Source organism: Phocoena sinus, chromosome 10 (genome assembly GCF_008692025.1).
Source record: "Phocoena sinus isolate mPhoSin1 chromosome 10, mPhoSin1.pri, whole genome shotgun sequence".
Classification (NCBI taxonomy): Eukaryota; Metazoa; Chordata; class Mammalia; order Artiodactyla; family Phocoenidae; genus Phocoena; species Phocoena sinus.
In genome coordinates this window covers 5,594,095-5,609,552 of record NC_045772.1, presented here as the reverse complement: position 1 = coordinate 5,609,552, position 15,458 = coordinate 5,594,095, and the positions used below count along the sequence as shown (strand labels likewise).

Here is a 15,458-nt window from a genome sequence, read left to right as displayed (position 1 = left end):
TCATAAACATGAAGATGTGATTAGTCCCTTTCAATATTTTATAACCTAGTAGGTAAAGAGGAGGCTAAGAACCATGGTAGCTTGGTAAATCTCTTATATCTATTCATGAGATTGCAAAGCCTTGGTGACCATCATTCATTTAGGATGCTCTGCTCTTGGAAAGCTTAGACTCTGGAGGGGGAAGCAAAACAAGAAACAGACAAATGAATGATGAGGTAACGGTAGAAGTGCCGCAAAGGACAAACCAACGAGGTGGGGGGCAGCCGGGAAGCTTAGGACGGGGGTCACAACGGAGCTGCTGTTTGTTACGGGGGGTGTTTTGGGATGTGGAACCAGATGTTCACCTAGGAGAAGACAGACAGGCAGAAGAGGGCTGGGCACAGAGCCTGGGGGAGAAGGGTCTTAAATCTCCCACAAGAACTCCAAGGATGCTCAATGTGCAGAGTGGCTGCCTGCATCCCTCTGAGTTTCTGACTGTCGCTTCAAACCTCAGAAGCAGCTGATTCACGTGGCGGAGCTGCAGGGCTCCACATCAGCTGGTGAAGAGTATTTCTCCCTCTGCCCACCCAGCCTGGAATTCCTCCTCCTGAACCCAGCGTCACAGAGGGACCCCTTTATGTCTTTATGTCTCCATCTTGCAATCTTTTTTCAGAATTTTCATGCGCATTTTCAGGTGCTTTCCAAGCAGCCCCATCTTGGCAATCAATAATTCTAATTTTGAAGTATCAGAAATATTGCTTTGAATCTATTTGAGTTAACTTGAGGGCAGACTTTTTATTTCACGAGCCTAATGCAACTTCTGGAATTTAAAATGAAAGCGGTAGCCAAACTTGCAAAACCTGCTGGTGGGAGAGTACTAACTGATATGATGTTTCTGGAGGGGAATTTGACAAAATTTTCTACATCCGTTTAGGATACAGAAAGTCACAGCAGATTGTCATTCTGACCCTGGCACTGAGAACAAGTAGGATAAGCTAAAAAAAGAGAGGGGTGTGAAACCCACCAAAGAACTGAGGGTACAAATAAACTAAACTCCAGAAAGGACCAGCCACTCCTCAGAGAGAAAACACCCATGACTCTTTTCACCCTTGAAGAGTCTTGGGCAGAGAAGCAGATTCATTCTACACAGGGGTATGGAGAAAACAAGTGATTACTTAGTAGCCACGTGGACCGATCCCATGGGTTTGCATCCCAAGAGCCTCAGTCACAGTACGAGTCTGCACCCGTCCTCGTGGGCCTTCACACGTTGCACAGGAAGCACCCCAAAGCTGGGAGTGAGGCAGGAGAGCTGTGTGATATGCCCCGAGGGATGCAGGGTCTTCCCTAAGTGTCAGGCAGCTGCTCACCGTGCCTGAGCACAGACGAGCGGCAAACCCCTCTGAAGCATACGGGGCCCTCACCGAGGGCCCCTCAGCAGCCCACTGCAATTGCAGGCAGGGCAGCAGGGCGGAGGGCGACCTCCTAAGGAGCACGAAGCTAGCAGCAGAACAAACAGAGCTCCCCAGAAACCCTCCAGAAGTGGCAGGAGGGCTGGAAAGCAGAGAGCCCGCCACACGATGCCAAGCTGGCAGCTGGACTCTGAAGCAGACATGGCTGGAGTCTCAGCAGTGCTCAGATCACAAGGCCTGTTGAAGGGAAGCATCTGAAACAAGGGGTCACGTGAATCTAACCAAAACTGCAACCAAATCCAGACAGAGCTCAACTGAGAAATTAAACTGAGCCAGCCCACCTCACCAGTAGCCTGAGCAGAAGGGGCACTCCTTTTCCTGGTGGTAAACATGATTTACTTCTGTCTCTACTCTGTTTTACACAAATGTCTGGTGTTAAATCCTTTTAAAATTGCAAGACAAATAAACAAAGAAAAGGTGACCTGATCAAGAGCAAAAAAGAATCATGGAAGACCCACAGAGAGAACAGAGGTAGAAACGATCAGGTATTTAATCCAAGAATGACAAATATGTTAAAGAGATTAAGGGAAAACTGACAAAATGCTGAACACTAGGGAGTTTCAGCAGAGAAGTGGAAACTATTTTTTTAAAGCACATGAAAAAGCTAGAAATTAAAAATACAATATCAAAGCGAAGAGCTCGTCTGATCTGTTTAACAGCAGAGCTGTACACAGTGGAAGGAAGGACTAGTGAGCGGAGAGTCAGGCCAACGGAAACCATCCACACTGAAACGTAGACATAAAGCAAAAACATCCTAAAAGGAAACAGGGTGTCTAATATCTGCGGCTCACAGATTCACCCATGAATTGTGCTTTCTTTAATATGAGTCATATAAGTACACATCTACACGTGTGTGTGCATGCATGACATGCATGAGAGACAGGCCAGCCAAACACTTAATGGTGACCAACTCTGGAGAGAAAAGGGGTGCTAGGAGACATTATATATGTATGTATATAATTTTTAGTTAAATATATTTGTTTCTATATATATAATTTTTATTTAGAAAAGAAAAAAATAATTCAGTACTTAAAAAAACATAAATAAAAGGCAAATGAAAAAAGATACTGATGGCACATAAGGCAGATAAAGGATTAATATTTTTAATACACAGAGCTCATACAAATAACTAAAAAGACCAACCCACAGTGGGTAAATGGGCAAAGGACATGAACAGGCAGCTGACAAAAGAAGGACATAAACCTGATGAACTTGACAATCAAAGTTAACCTCACCATTAGAGAAATGCAGATTAAAATCACAACAGAAGGGCTTCCCTGGTGGCACAGCGGTTGAGAGTCCGCCTGCCGATGCGTGGGACACAGGTTCGTGCCCCGGTCCGGGAAGATCCCACATGCCGCAGAGCGGCTGGGCCCGTGAGCCATGGCCACTGAGCCTGCGCGTCCGGAGCCTGTGCTCCGCAACGGGAGAGGCCACAACAGTGAGAGGCCCACGTACCGCAAAAGAAACAAAAAAAAATCACAACAGAATATTGTTTATGCATATCAAATGGACAAAACGTAAGAGATAATAATAATAATAAGATTCTGTGTTAGGATATTCAGAAACAAATACTTGTAAATATCACTTGTGGGGACGCGCAGTACAAGCTTCCAAAAGGCAATTTGGTGGTGCTCACGAGCCTTAAGGGTGTGGATGCCCTTCACTCCAGTAATCCCACTTCACTCCATTCTTCTTGGCACTGTCAGAAAGCTAGTTAAACTGAGATACATCCGAAGTATACTCTAGGCGTGGAGCTACTGGGCTGGAAGAGATTTATTATGGATGATAAATGTTTGTGTTGGAAATTGCCACTTATCCCTCAACATCCATTCTCCCCTCTTTCCTGAGATTTGGACAGACACATGGTCCACCTGAAATAGTCTCTCTGGTAGATGCCTGTGGCCTCTCACGGATGCAGGTGAGCACAGGTGGCGAGCGTGACTTCTGACTAGATTGCCTTTCTTCCGGTCCATCCTTTCACTACGTCCCACTGAGTCCTTCCAGTTCCTCAGGCTGTGCACTCATAGTGCTTTGTACGTGCTTCTGGACCGGCACTGGTATTGTTCTGCTGGAATTCCTCCTCTCCCTCTCAAGACTGTGGGATCCTCCAGGGCAGACCCTCTACCGGACCCGTCTCTTTATCCTCCGTCCCTGTGACAGTTCTTGTCACATATTAGGGCTCAGAAAATGTTTGTGAAGGAAGGGAGGGAGGAAGGAATGAACAAATGAAAAGACACATTTTGGGGAAATTATAATGTCAAATTTTATTGCTTTAAAACTGAGTGATCCAAATAAGTTAAAATTTTACGTCCACACAAAAATCTGCACGCAAATGTCTATAGCAGCTTTATTCATAATTGCCAAGGCATGAGAGCAACCAAGATGTCCTTCAGTAGTGAGTAAACTGTTGTATCCATACAAGAGAATATTATTCAGAGAAAAAAAGAAATGAACTATCACATCATGAAAAGACATGAAGGAGCCTTTAGCGCATATTCCTAAGTGAAAGAAGCCAATGTGAAAATGCTATGGACTGAATGATTCCAACTAAATGACATTCTGAAAAAGGCACAACTACGGAGACAGTAAGAAGACCAATGGTTGCCTGGACTGCGGCGGGGAGGGACGAATAGGCAGAGCACAGAGGATTCTCAGGGCAGTGACACTACCCTGTATGAAGCAGTAACAGTAGACACATGTCATTATACGTTTATCAAAACCCAAAGAACGCACAACACAAAGCATGTGAACTCTAATAATGTGTCAATAACGGCTCATCAATTCTCATGAATGTACCACACTGATGCCAGTGCTGCTAATAAGGGAAACTGGGGATGGGGAGTGAAGAGGTGTATGGGAATTCTCTGCACTTCAGCTCAGTTTTTCTGTAAACCTAAAACTACTCAGGGAGTTCCCTGGCAGTACAGTGGTTAGAACTCGGCACTCTCACTGCCATGGCCCAGGTTCTATCCCTGGTCAGGGAACTAAGATCCCACAAGCCACACAGTACGGCAAAAAAAAAAAAACCAACCAACCAACCAACAAACAAAAAAACCTACTCGAAAAATATAGTCTATTAATCAAGAAAAAACTGAGAAGTGAAGCAGTATACTAGATAACATAGTAGTTAATTCCATGGATCCTGGAATCACACTGTCTGGGTACAAATCTCAACCCTGCTACCTAAAAGCTATGCGACTTTGGGGCAAGTAGCTTGATAAACCTGTATCTCAGATTCCCCATAAAGAAAACTGGGACAATAACAGAATTTATTTCACAGCTTTACTGTGAGGATTAAATGTCTTGTGAGGCCTTTGTACAGAGTCTAGTACATACTAAACATACATAATGATATCTACTGTTAGCATCATTTGCTCAGGAATACTCACATGAAGAAGGTCTGAACACATTTTGGAAACCATTCCTTGAATACACTCTACATGGTCAAGAGTGGGGTCTCAAATGAGCGAATTTTTGTGTGTGAGGATACAAAGTATGCCAATCTGGTACAACTGCTGTTTTGCACGTTAAATCCCTGTGATATTAAAAAAAAAATAGGTTACATTATCTTCAAGCACATCCTATAAATGTGGCCAACCTCCTATCTATTCCTCTTCTGAGAGGGCAGCTGGAGACTGTAGAAATGCCGCTAATCATGACCTTCATGCCAATGTTTCAAAGACTATTCTTAAAGGGAACACAGAATTGTGATTTTAGACTCACTTTTACAGCAGATCCAATCATCTTCAAAAATGGGACAACAAAGAGGCATTTGGATAAGAAAACCCACCTGCGCCTCAACTACCAGTGACTCATTTTCTGGGGGGGTGGGCAGCAGGGGTGGAAAGTGTGGGTACTCTGAGCTCTCCTGAAGTGCCTCACTGCACATCCAACACACAGTCAGAGGCACAGCTGGGGAAAACAGCACCGAAAATGGTGGAGCAACGACCTCTGAAAATCATCTCCAAAAAAGTAAGGAGAACACTGGCGAAAACTGTCCGAATCAGCTGTTTCAGAGCTCTGGAAATTAACCAAAGGTTTGCAGCAATCTGGGGAGTGCTTACTCATGAGAGATGCCAGAATCTCAGAATGAACACCAAGTTGTATGGCATTTTAACTTCTCCTATTCCCATCTCCCCTCACCCCCAAATCTGCAATAGCCTTGAAACCAACATCGTACAATCACAGTGAAAACCCAGCAGCCTGCCAATCACTGGAAGGGAAAGAACAGGGTTGAAACTCCTTCCAAGCCCCATTATCAGAAAATTTTCATCGTATGACTTACCTTACCTGATGGCTCCCTGAAAGACCCCTCTCACAAGGCTGTCTTTATTAGAACTGACTCAGAGCTTGCCCAGTGAGAACAAGCTATTGTCAAAAGGCATTTGTTGAAAAAAATTCAGGGGCAATTGTTTAAAATTTTAGCTGCCTGAACGGGTGGATAACAGAGCAAATAATAGCCTAACCAAAAAGCTTAAACCGAAAAGCTGGGGAATGAGACGTCCGTAGTGGCTTTGAGAAGCTCCCACATATTCCTGGGAATCTAGAAGGCTGTGAGCATGTCCAGGGCTATGTGCTTGCCTAGGAAAGACCTGAGAAGGCCCTAAGCTCCCAGCTCTGGCTGACCGTGAGGCTCTGCCCAAGCAGGAGGTGGAGGCTGAGGCTGTAAACTGCCTGGCTGAGGGCTGACAGAATGCTCCAACACACACCAAGAGCCCCTCGGCAAAGACTGGAAAACTGCTGCGTCCAGGCGTTTAAGGAAAGCTCTGTCCCATCACACACTGACCAATAAGCTAACCAGTCAGGGACTTCAGTGGCCACACGTGACAAACAATATAGACCTTACCAAGTTAATTTAGAAAAGTCACTAAACAAACAAAACATGGAAAGGAGGGAGAACATGATTTTGAGAACTGCCACATTCTTAAAATGTCTAGTTTTCAACAAAAATTTTATGAGACGTGCAACAAAAAAAAAGTACACCCACACATACATATCTTCAGAAACCATACAAGCAAGGAAAGAGTGGGATGAAACGTTTAACCTGTCAAAGGGGAAAAACCCACCAACCTAGAATTCTGTATCCAGCAAAACAGTCTTCAGAGTTAAAGACAAATAAAGACTTGATCATACAAACAAAAATCGAGGAAATGTCACCAGCAGACCTGCTTGTAAGCAGACCTGCTTGTAAGAAGTACTAAAACAACTTCTTCAGAGAGAAGAAAAAATCATATGGGTCAGAAACTCAGACCTACATAAAGAAAGAAAGAGCATTAGAGAAAGAATAAAGGAAGGCAAAATAAACATATATGCATCTAATAACAGAGCCCCAATATACATGAAGTAAAAACTGGTGAACTGAAAGGAGAAACAGACACTTCAACAATAATAGCTGAAGACTTCAGTGCTCACTTTCAGTACGGACACAACAATTAGCCAGAAGATTAACAAGGAAACAGAACACTTGAACAACGCTTTAAACCAATTAGACCTAATAGACATCTATAGAACACTCCACCCAACAACGGTAGAATACACCTTCTTCTCAAGTGGACGTGGAACATTCTCCAGGATAGACCATTTGTTAGGCCATAACACAAGTCTCAATAAATTTAAAAGGACTGAAAACATCAAAGTATGTTCTCCAACCACACGGGAATGAAATCAGAAATAAGTATCAAAAGAATGAGATAATTTGCACATATGTGGAAATTAAACAACACACTCTTAAATAACCAATGAGAAATTAGCAAATACTTTTAAATGAATGAAAATGAAGGCACAACATACCAGAACTTATGGGATGCAGCTAAAGCAGTGCTTAGAGTAAAAATTATAGCTGTAAATGTCTATATTAAAAAGGAAAATTCCAAATTAATAATTTAACCTTCTTCCTCAAGAAACTAGAAAAATAAGAGTAAACTAACCCCAAAGTGAGGAGAATGAAGGAAATAATAAAGATTAGAGCAGAAATAAATAAAATCAAATTTAGAAAAACAATAGAGAAAGCCAACAAAATTAAAAGATAGCTCTTTAAAAGATCTGCAAACTGCCAAATTTTTAGCTAGACTGACCAGGAAAAAGTGAGAAACACTCAAATTACTAAAATCAAGAATGAAAGAGAAGACATTACTATCGACCTCACCAAAAACAGGATTCTAAGGGAATACTATGAACAATTAATTATATGCCAACAAATTAGATAACCTACATGAAATGGAAAAATTCTTTAAAAAATGCAAGCTACTGAACCTGACTAAAAAGGAAACAGAAAATCTGAATAGACCTAAAACAAAAGACTGAATTAACAGTCAAAAAACTTCTTGCAAAAAAACCCAGGACCAGATGGGTTTGCCGGTGAATTCTACCGAGTATTTAAAGAAGAATAATTAAAACCAATTCTTCAAAAACTCTTCCAAAAAACAGAAAAGGAGAGAATACTTCCCAACACATTCTATGAGGCCAGTATGACATCAATACCAAAACCAGACAAAGACACCAAAAGAGAGAGCTAAAGGCTAATATTCCTTATGGATACAGGAAATATCCTCAACAGAGCACAAACATACTGAATCCAGCAACGCTAAAAAGAATCAGACATCATGAACAAGTGAGGTTTATCCCAGGAATGCAAGAATGGCCGGACATAGGTGGGCACAAGGCACTGAGCTGATCTCCCTGTGCTATGCGGCTGCTTCCCACTAGCTATCTAGTCTACCAAATGTAAATTAGATAGCTAGTGGGAAGCAGACGCATAGCACAGGGAGATCAGCTCCGTGCTTTGTGACCACCTAGAGGGGTGGGATAGGGAGGGTGGAAGGGAGATGCAAGAGGGAGGGGATATGGGGATATAGGTGTACATATAGCTGATTCATTTTGTTATACAGCAGAAACCAACACAACATTGTAAAGCAATTATACTCCAATAAAGATGTTAAAAAAAATAAAAAATTAAATTAAAATATATGCCCCTAAAAAAAAAATGAATGTGAAACACACCACATTAATAGAATCAAGAAAAAACACACGATCAACTCAACTGATGCAGAAAAAGCATTTCACAAAATCCTATACCCTTTCACGATAAAAACACTCAACAAACTAGAAATAGAAGGGAACTTCCTTGACCTGACAAAAGGCATCAGTGAAAACCAATAGCTAACATCATACGTAATGATAAAAGAATAAAGGATAAAAGTTTTCCCCTAAGATCAGGAACAAGACAAGGATGTCTATTCAATATTGTATTGAAGGTTCTAGCCAGGGCAACTAGGCAAGAAAATAAATAAAAGGTATCCTGATTGAAGACTAATAAGTAAAACTATCTCTATATGCTGATAATATGACTTCGTACGTATAAAATCCTTGGGAACACACACACAAACACACACAAAAACACACAAATACACACAACTATTAGAAATAATAAACAAGTTCAGTAAGGTGTAGGATACAAGATCAATATACAAAAATCATTTAAAAATTAAAAATATATATATACAAAAAACAATTGTAGTTCTACACAACTGCAATGAACACACTGAAAAGAAAATTAAGAAAACAATTCCATGTACAATAGTATCAAAAAGAATAAAATACTTATGAATAAACTTAACAAAAATTATACAATTCGTACACTGAAATTACAAAGTACCACTGAAAAGAAATTAAAGAAGATCTGAATAAACAGAAAGACATCCCATGTTTATGGATAAGATTATAATACTCCTCAAATTGATCAAGAGATTCAATTTAATGCTCATCAAAATCTCAGCTGCCTTTTTTGCTGAAATTGACAAGTTTAGCCTAAAATTCATATAGAAATTTAAGAGATTCAGTATAGCCAAAACAATCTTTAAAAAATAAAAACAGGGGCTTCCCTGGTGGCACAGTGGTTGAGAGTCCACTTGGCGATGCAGGGGGCACGGGTTCGTGCCCCAGTCCGGGAGGGTCCCGCGTGCCGCGGGGCGGCTGGGCCTGTGGGCCGTGGCCGCTGAGCCTGCGCGTCCGGAGCGCTCTGCGATGGGAGAGGCCACGGCAGTGACAGGCCCACGTACTGCAAAAAAAAAAAAAATAAAAACAAAGTTACAGGACTTACACTTCCTGATTTCAAAATTTACTACAAAGCAACAGTAGTCAAGACAGTGTGGTGCTGGCATAAGGACAGTCATGCAGATCAATGGGATAGAATGTAGAATCTGGAAACAAACCCTTAAATGTAGCATTAACCGATTTTTGACAAGGGCTACAAGATCATCCAATGGGGAAAGGACAGTCTTTTCAACAAATGGTGCTGGGACAACTGGACATCCACGTGCAAAAGAATGAGACTGGACTCCCACTTCATACCATCTAAAACAATTAACCCAAAATCCACCAAAGACCTAAATTTAAGAACTGAAGCTAGAGAGATTGGTTCAAGATGGCAGAGCAGAAGGACGTGCGCTTACTCCCTCTTGCGAGAGCACCAGAATCACAAATAACTGCTGAACAATCATCGACAGGAAGACACTGACTCACCAAAAAAGATACCCCACATCCAAAGACAGAGGAGAAGAAACAGTGAGACGGTAGGAGGGGCGCAACCACAATAAAATCAAATCCCATAACTGCTGGGTGGGTGACTCACAAACTGTAGAACAATTATACCACAGAAGTCCACCCAATGGAGTGAAGGTTCTGAGCCCCACATCAGGCTTCCCAACCTGGGGGTCTGGCAATGGAAGGAGGAATTCCTAGAAAATCAGACTTTGAAGGCTAGTGGGATTTGACTGCAGAACTTCGACAGGACTGGGGGAAACAGAGACTCCACTCTTGGAGGCACACACAAAGTAGTGTGTGCGTTGGGACCCAGGGGAAGGAGCAGTGACCCCATAGGAGACTGAATCAGACCTACCTGCTAGTGTTGGAGGGTCTCCTGCAGAGGCAGGGGGTGGCTGTGGCTCACCGTGAGGACAAGGACACTGGCAGCAGAAGCTCTGGGAAGTACGCCTGGGCGAGAGCCCTCCCAGAGTCTGCCATTGGCCCCATCAAAGAGCCCAGGTAGGCTCCAGTGTTGGGTCACCTCAGGCCAAACAACCAGCAGGGAGGGAACCCAGCCCCACTCATCAGCAGACAAGCAGATTAAAGTTTTACTGAGCTCTGCCCACCAGAGCAACACCCAGCTCTACCCACCACCAGTCCCTCCCATCAGGAAGCTTGCACAAGCCTCTGAGATAGCCTCATCCACCAGAGGGCAGACAGCAGAAGCAAGAAGAACTACAACCCTGCAGCCTGTGGAACAAAAACCACATTCACAGAAAGACAGACAAGATGAAAAGGCAGAGGGCTATGTACCAGATGAAGGAACAAGATAAAACCCCAGAAAAACAACTAAATGAAGTGGAGATAGGCAACCTTCCAGAAAAAGAATTCAGAATAATGATAGTGAAGATGATCCAGGACCTCGGATAAAGAATGGAGGCAAAGATCGAGAAGATGCAAGAAATGTTTAACAAAGACCTAGAAGAATTAAAGAACAAACACCTAGAAGAATTAAAGAACAAACAAACAGAGATGAACAATACAATAACTGAAATGAAAAATACACTAGAAGGGATCAATAGCAGAATAACTGAGGCAGAAGAACAGATAAGTGACCTGAAGATAGAATGGTGGAATTCACTGCCGTGGAACAGAATAAAGAAAAAATAATGAAAAGAAATGAAGACAGCCTAAGAGACCTCTGGGCCAACATTAAACGCAACAACATTCGCATTATAGGGGTCCCAGAAGGAGAAGAGAGAGAGAAAGGACTCGAGAAAATATTTGAAGAGATTATAGTCAAAAACTTCCCTACAATGGGAAAGGAAACAGCCACCCAAGTCCAGGAAGCGCAGAGAGTCCCAGGCAGGATAAAACCAAGGAGAAACACACCAAAACACATAGTAATCAAATTGACAAAAATTAAAGACGAAGAAAAACTATTGAAAGCAGCAAGGGAAAAATGACAAATAACATACAAGGGAACTCCCATAAGGTTAACAGCTGATTTCCCAGCAGAAACTCTACGAGTCAGAAGGGAGTGGCATGATATATTTAAAGTGATGAAAGGGAAGAACCTACAACCAAGATTACTCTACCCGGCAAGGATCTCATTCAGATTCGACAGAGAAATCAAAAGCTTTACAGACAAGCAAAAGCTAAGAGAATTCAGCACCACCAAATCAGCTCTACAACAAATGCTAAAGGAACTTCTCTAAGTGGGAAACACAAGAGAAGAAAAGGACCTACAAAAACAAACCCATAACAATTAAGAAAATGGTCATAGGGACATACATATCGATAAGTACCTTAAACATGAATAGATTAAATGCTCCAACCAAAAGACACAGGCTCACTGAATGGATACAAAAACAAGACCCATATATATGCTGTCTACAAGAGACCCACTTCAGACCTAGGGACACATACAGAATGAAAGTGAGGGGATGGAAAAAGATATTCCATGCAAATGGAAATCAAAAGAAAGCGGGAGTAGCAATACTCATATCAGATAAAATAGACTTTAAAATAAAGAATGTTACAAGCGAAAAGGAAGGACACTACATAATGATCAAGGGATCGATCCAAGAAGAAGATAAAACAATTATAAATATATATGCACCTGACATAGTAGCACCTCAATACATAAGGCAACTGCTAAAGGCTATAAAAGAGGAAATCGACAGTAACCCAATCATAGTGGGGGACTTTAACACCTCACTTACACCAATGGACAGATCATCCAAACAGAAAGTTAATAAGGAAACACAAGCTTTAAATGACACAACAGACGAGATAGATTTAATTGATATTTATAGGACATTCCATCCAAAAACAGCAGATTACACTTTCTTCTCAAGTGCACATGGAACATTCTCCAGGATAGATCACATCTTGGGTCACAAATCAAGCCTTAGTAAATTTAAGAAAACTGAAATCATATCAAGCATCTTTTCTGACCACAACACTATGAGATTAGAAATCAATTACAGGGAAAAAAACGTAAAAAACACAAACACATGGAGGTTAAACAATATATTACTAAATAACCAAGAAATCACTGAAAAAATCAAAGAGGAAATCAAAAAATACCTAGAGACAAATGACAACGAAAACACAATGATCCAAAACCTATGGGATGCAGCAAAAGCAGTTCTAAGAGGGAAGTTTATAGCTACACAAGCCTACCTCAAGAAACAAGAAAAATCTCAAATAAACAATCTAACCTTACACCTACAAGAACTAGAGAAAGAAGAACAAACAAAACCCAAAGTTAGCAGAAGGAAAGAAATCATAAATATCAGAGCAGAAATAAATGAAATAGAAATAAAGAAAACAAAAGCAAAGATCAATAAAACTAAAAGCTGGTTCTTTGAGAAGGTAAACAAAATTGATAAACCATTAGCCAGACTCATCAAGAAAAACAAGGAGAGGACTCAAATCAATAAAATTAGAAATGAAAAAGGAGAAGTTATGACACTGCAGAAATACAAAGCATCCTAAGAGACTATTACAAGCAACTCTATGCCAATAACATGGACCACCTGGAAGAAATGGACAAATTCTTAGAAAGGTATAACCTCCCAAGACTGAACCAGGAAGAAAGAGAAAATATGAACAGACCAACCACAGTAACGAAATTGAAACTGTGATTAAAAATCTTCCAACAGGGCTTCCCTGGTGGCGCAGTGGTTGAGAGTCCGCCTGCTGATGCAGGGGACACGGGTTTGTGCCCCGGTCTGGGAGGATCCCACATGCTGCGGAGTGGCTAGGCCCGTGAGCCATGGCCGCTGAGCCTGCGAGTCCAGAGCCTGTGCTCTGCAACGGGAGAGGCCACAGCAGTGAGAGGCCCGTGTACCGCAAAAAAAAAAATCTTCCAACAAACAAAAGTCCAGGACCAGATGGCTTCACAGGTGAAGTCTGTCAAGTATTTAGAGAAGAGCTAACACCCATCCTTCTCAAACTCTTCCAAAAAACTGCAGAGAAAGGAACACTCCCAAACTCATTCTATGAAGCCACCATCACCCTGATACCAAAACCAAAGATACTACAAAAAAAGAAAATTACAGACCAGTATCACTCATGAATATAGATGAAAAAATCCTCAACAAAATATTAGCAAACAGAATCCAACAACACATTAAAAGGGTCATACACCATGATCAAGTGGGATTTATCCCAGGGATGCAAGGATTCTTCAATATACACAAATCAATGTGATACCCCATATTCACAAATTGAAGAAGAAAAACCATATGATCATCTCAATAGATGCAGAAAAAGCTTTTGACAAAATTCAACACCCACTTATGATAAAAACTCTCCAGAAAGTGGGCATAGAGGGAGCCTACCTCAACATAATAAAGGCCATATACGACAAACCCACAGCAAACATCATTCTCAATGGTGAAAAACTGAAAGCATTTCCTCTAAGATCAGGAACAAGACAAGGATGTCCACTCTCACCACTATTATTCAACATAGTTTTGGAAGTCCTAGCCATATTTATCAGAGAAGAAAAAGAAATAAAAGGAATTCAAATTGGAAAAGAAAAAGTAAAACTGTCACTGTTCACAGATGACATGATACTATACAAAGAGAATCCTAAAGATGCCACCAGAAAACTAGTAGAGCTAATCAATGAATTTGGTAAAGTTGCAGGATCGAAAATCAATGCACAGAAATCTCTTGCATTCCTATACACTAATGATGAAAAATCTGAAAGAGAAATTAAGGAAACACTCCCATTTATCACTGCAACAAAGAGAATAAAATACCTAGGAATAAACCTAACTAGGGAGACAAAAGACCTGTATGCAGAAAACTATAAGACACTGATGAAAAAAATTAAAGATGATACAAACAGATGGAGAGATATATACCATGTTCTTGGATTGGAAGAATCAATATTGTGAAAATGACTATACTACCGAAAGCAATCTACAGATTCAATGCAATCCCTATCAAATTACCAATGGCATCTTTTACAGAACTAGAACAAAAAATCTTAAAATTTGTATGGAGACACAAAAGACCCCGAATAGCCAAAGTGGTCTTGAGGGAAAAAAACGGAGCTGGAGGAATCAGACGCCCTGACTTCAGACTATACTACAAAGCTACAGTAATCAAGACAATATGGTACTGGCACAAAAACAGAAACACAGATCAATGGAACAGGATAGAAAGCCCAGAGATAAACCCACGCACCTATGGTCAACTAATCTATGACAAAGACGTCAAGTATATACAATGGAAAAAAGACAGTCTCTTCAATAAGTGGTGCTCGGAAAACTGGACAGCTACATGTAAAAGAATGAAATTAGAACACTCCCTAACACCATATACAAAAATAAACTCAAAATGGATTAGAGACCTAAATGTAAGACTGGACACTATAAAACTCTTAGAGGAAAACATAGGAAGAACACTCTTTGACATAAATCACAGCAAGATCTTTTTTGATCCACCTCCTAGAGTAATGGAAATAAAAACAAAAATAAACAAATGGGACCTAATGAAACTTAAAAGTTTTTGCACAGCAAAGGAAACTACAAACAAGATGAAAAGACAACCCTCAGAATGGAAGAAAATATTTGCAAATGAATCAACAGAAAAAGGATTAATCTCCAAAATATAAAACCAAACAACCCAATCCAAAAATGGGCAGAAGATCTAAATAGACATTTCTCCAAAGAAGACATACAGATGTCCAAGAGGCACATGAAAAGCTGCTCAACATCACTAATTATCAGAGAAATGCAAATCAAAACTACAATGAGGTATCACCTCACACCAGTTAGAATGGGCATCGTCAGAAAATCTACAAACAACAAATGCTGGAGAGGGTGTGGAGGAAAGGGAACCCTCTTGCACTGTTGGTGGGAATGTAAATGGATACAGCCACTATGGAGAACAGTATGGAGGTTCCTTAAAAAACTAAAAATAGGGGCTTCCCTGGTGGCGCAGTGGTTGAGAGTCCGCCTG

At 41.1% G+C, this 15,458-nt stretch overlaps 1 protein-coding gene across 1 annotated transcript in view; it reads right to left on the bottom strand.

Annotated features, from left to right (window-relative positions):
* The window catches only part of EFCAB6 (EF-hand calcium binding domain 6), a 219,918-nt gene extending 214,578 nt beyond the window's left edge, over window positions 1-5,340 (bottom strand). The window contains 2 exon segments of the mRNA XM_032645421.1: window positions 4,841-4,966; window positions 5,242-5,340. Coding sequence (XP_032501312.1) covers window positions 4,841-4,966; window positions 5,242-5,340 — 225 coding nt within the window.
* Between the last annotated feature and the right edge of the window lie 10,118 nt (window positions 5,341-15,458).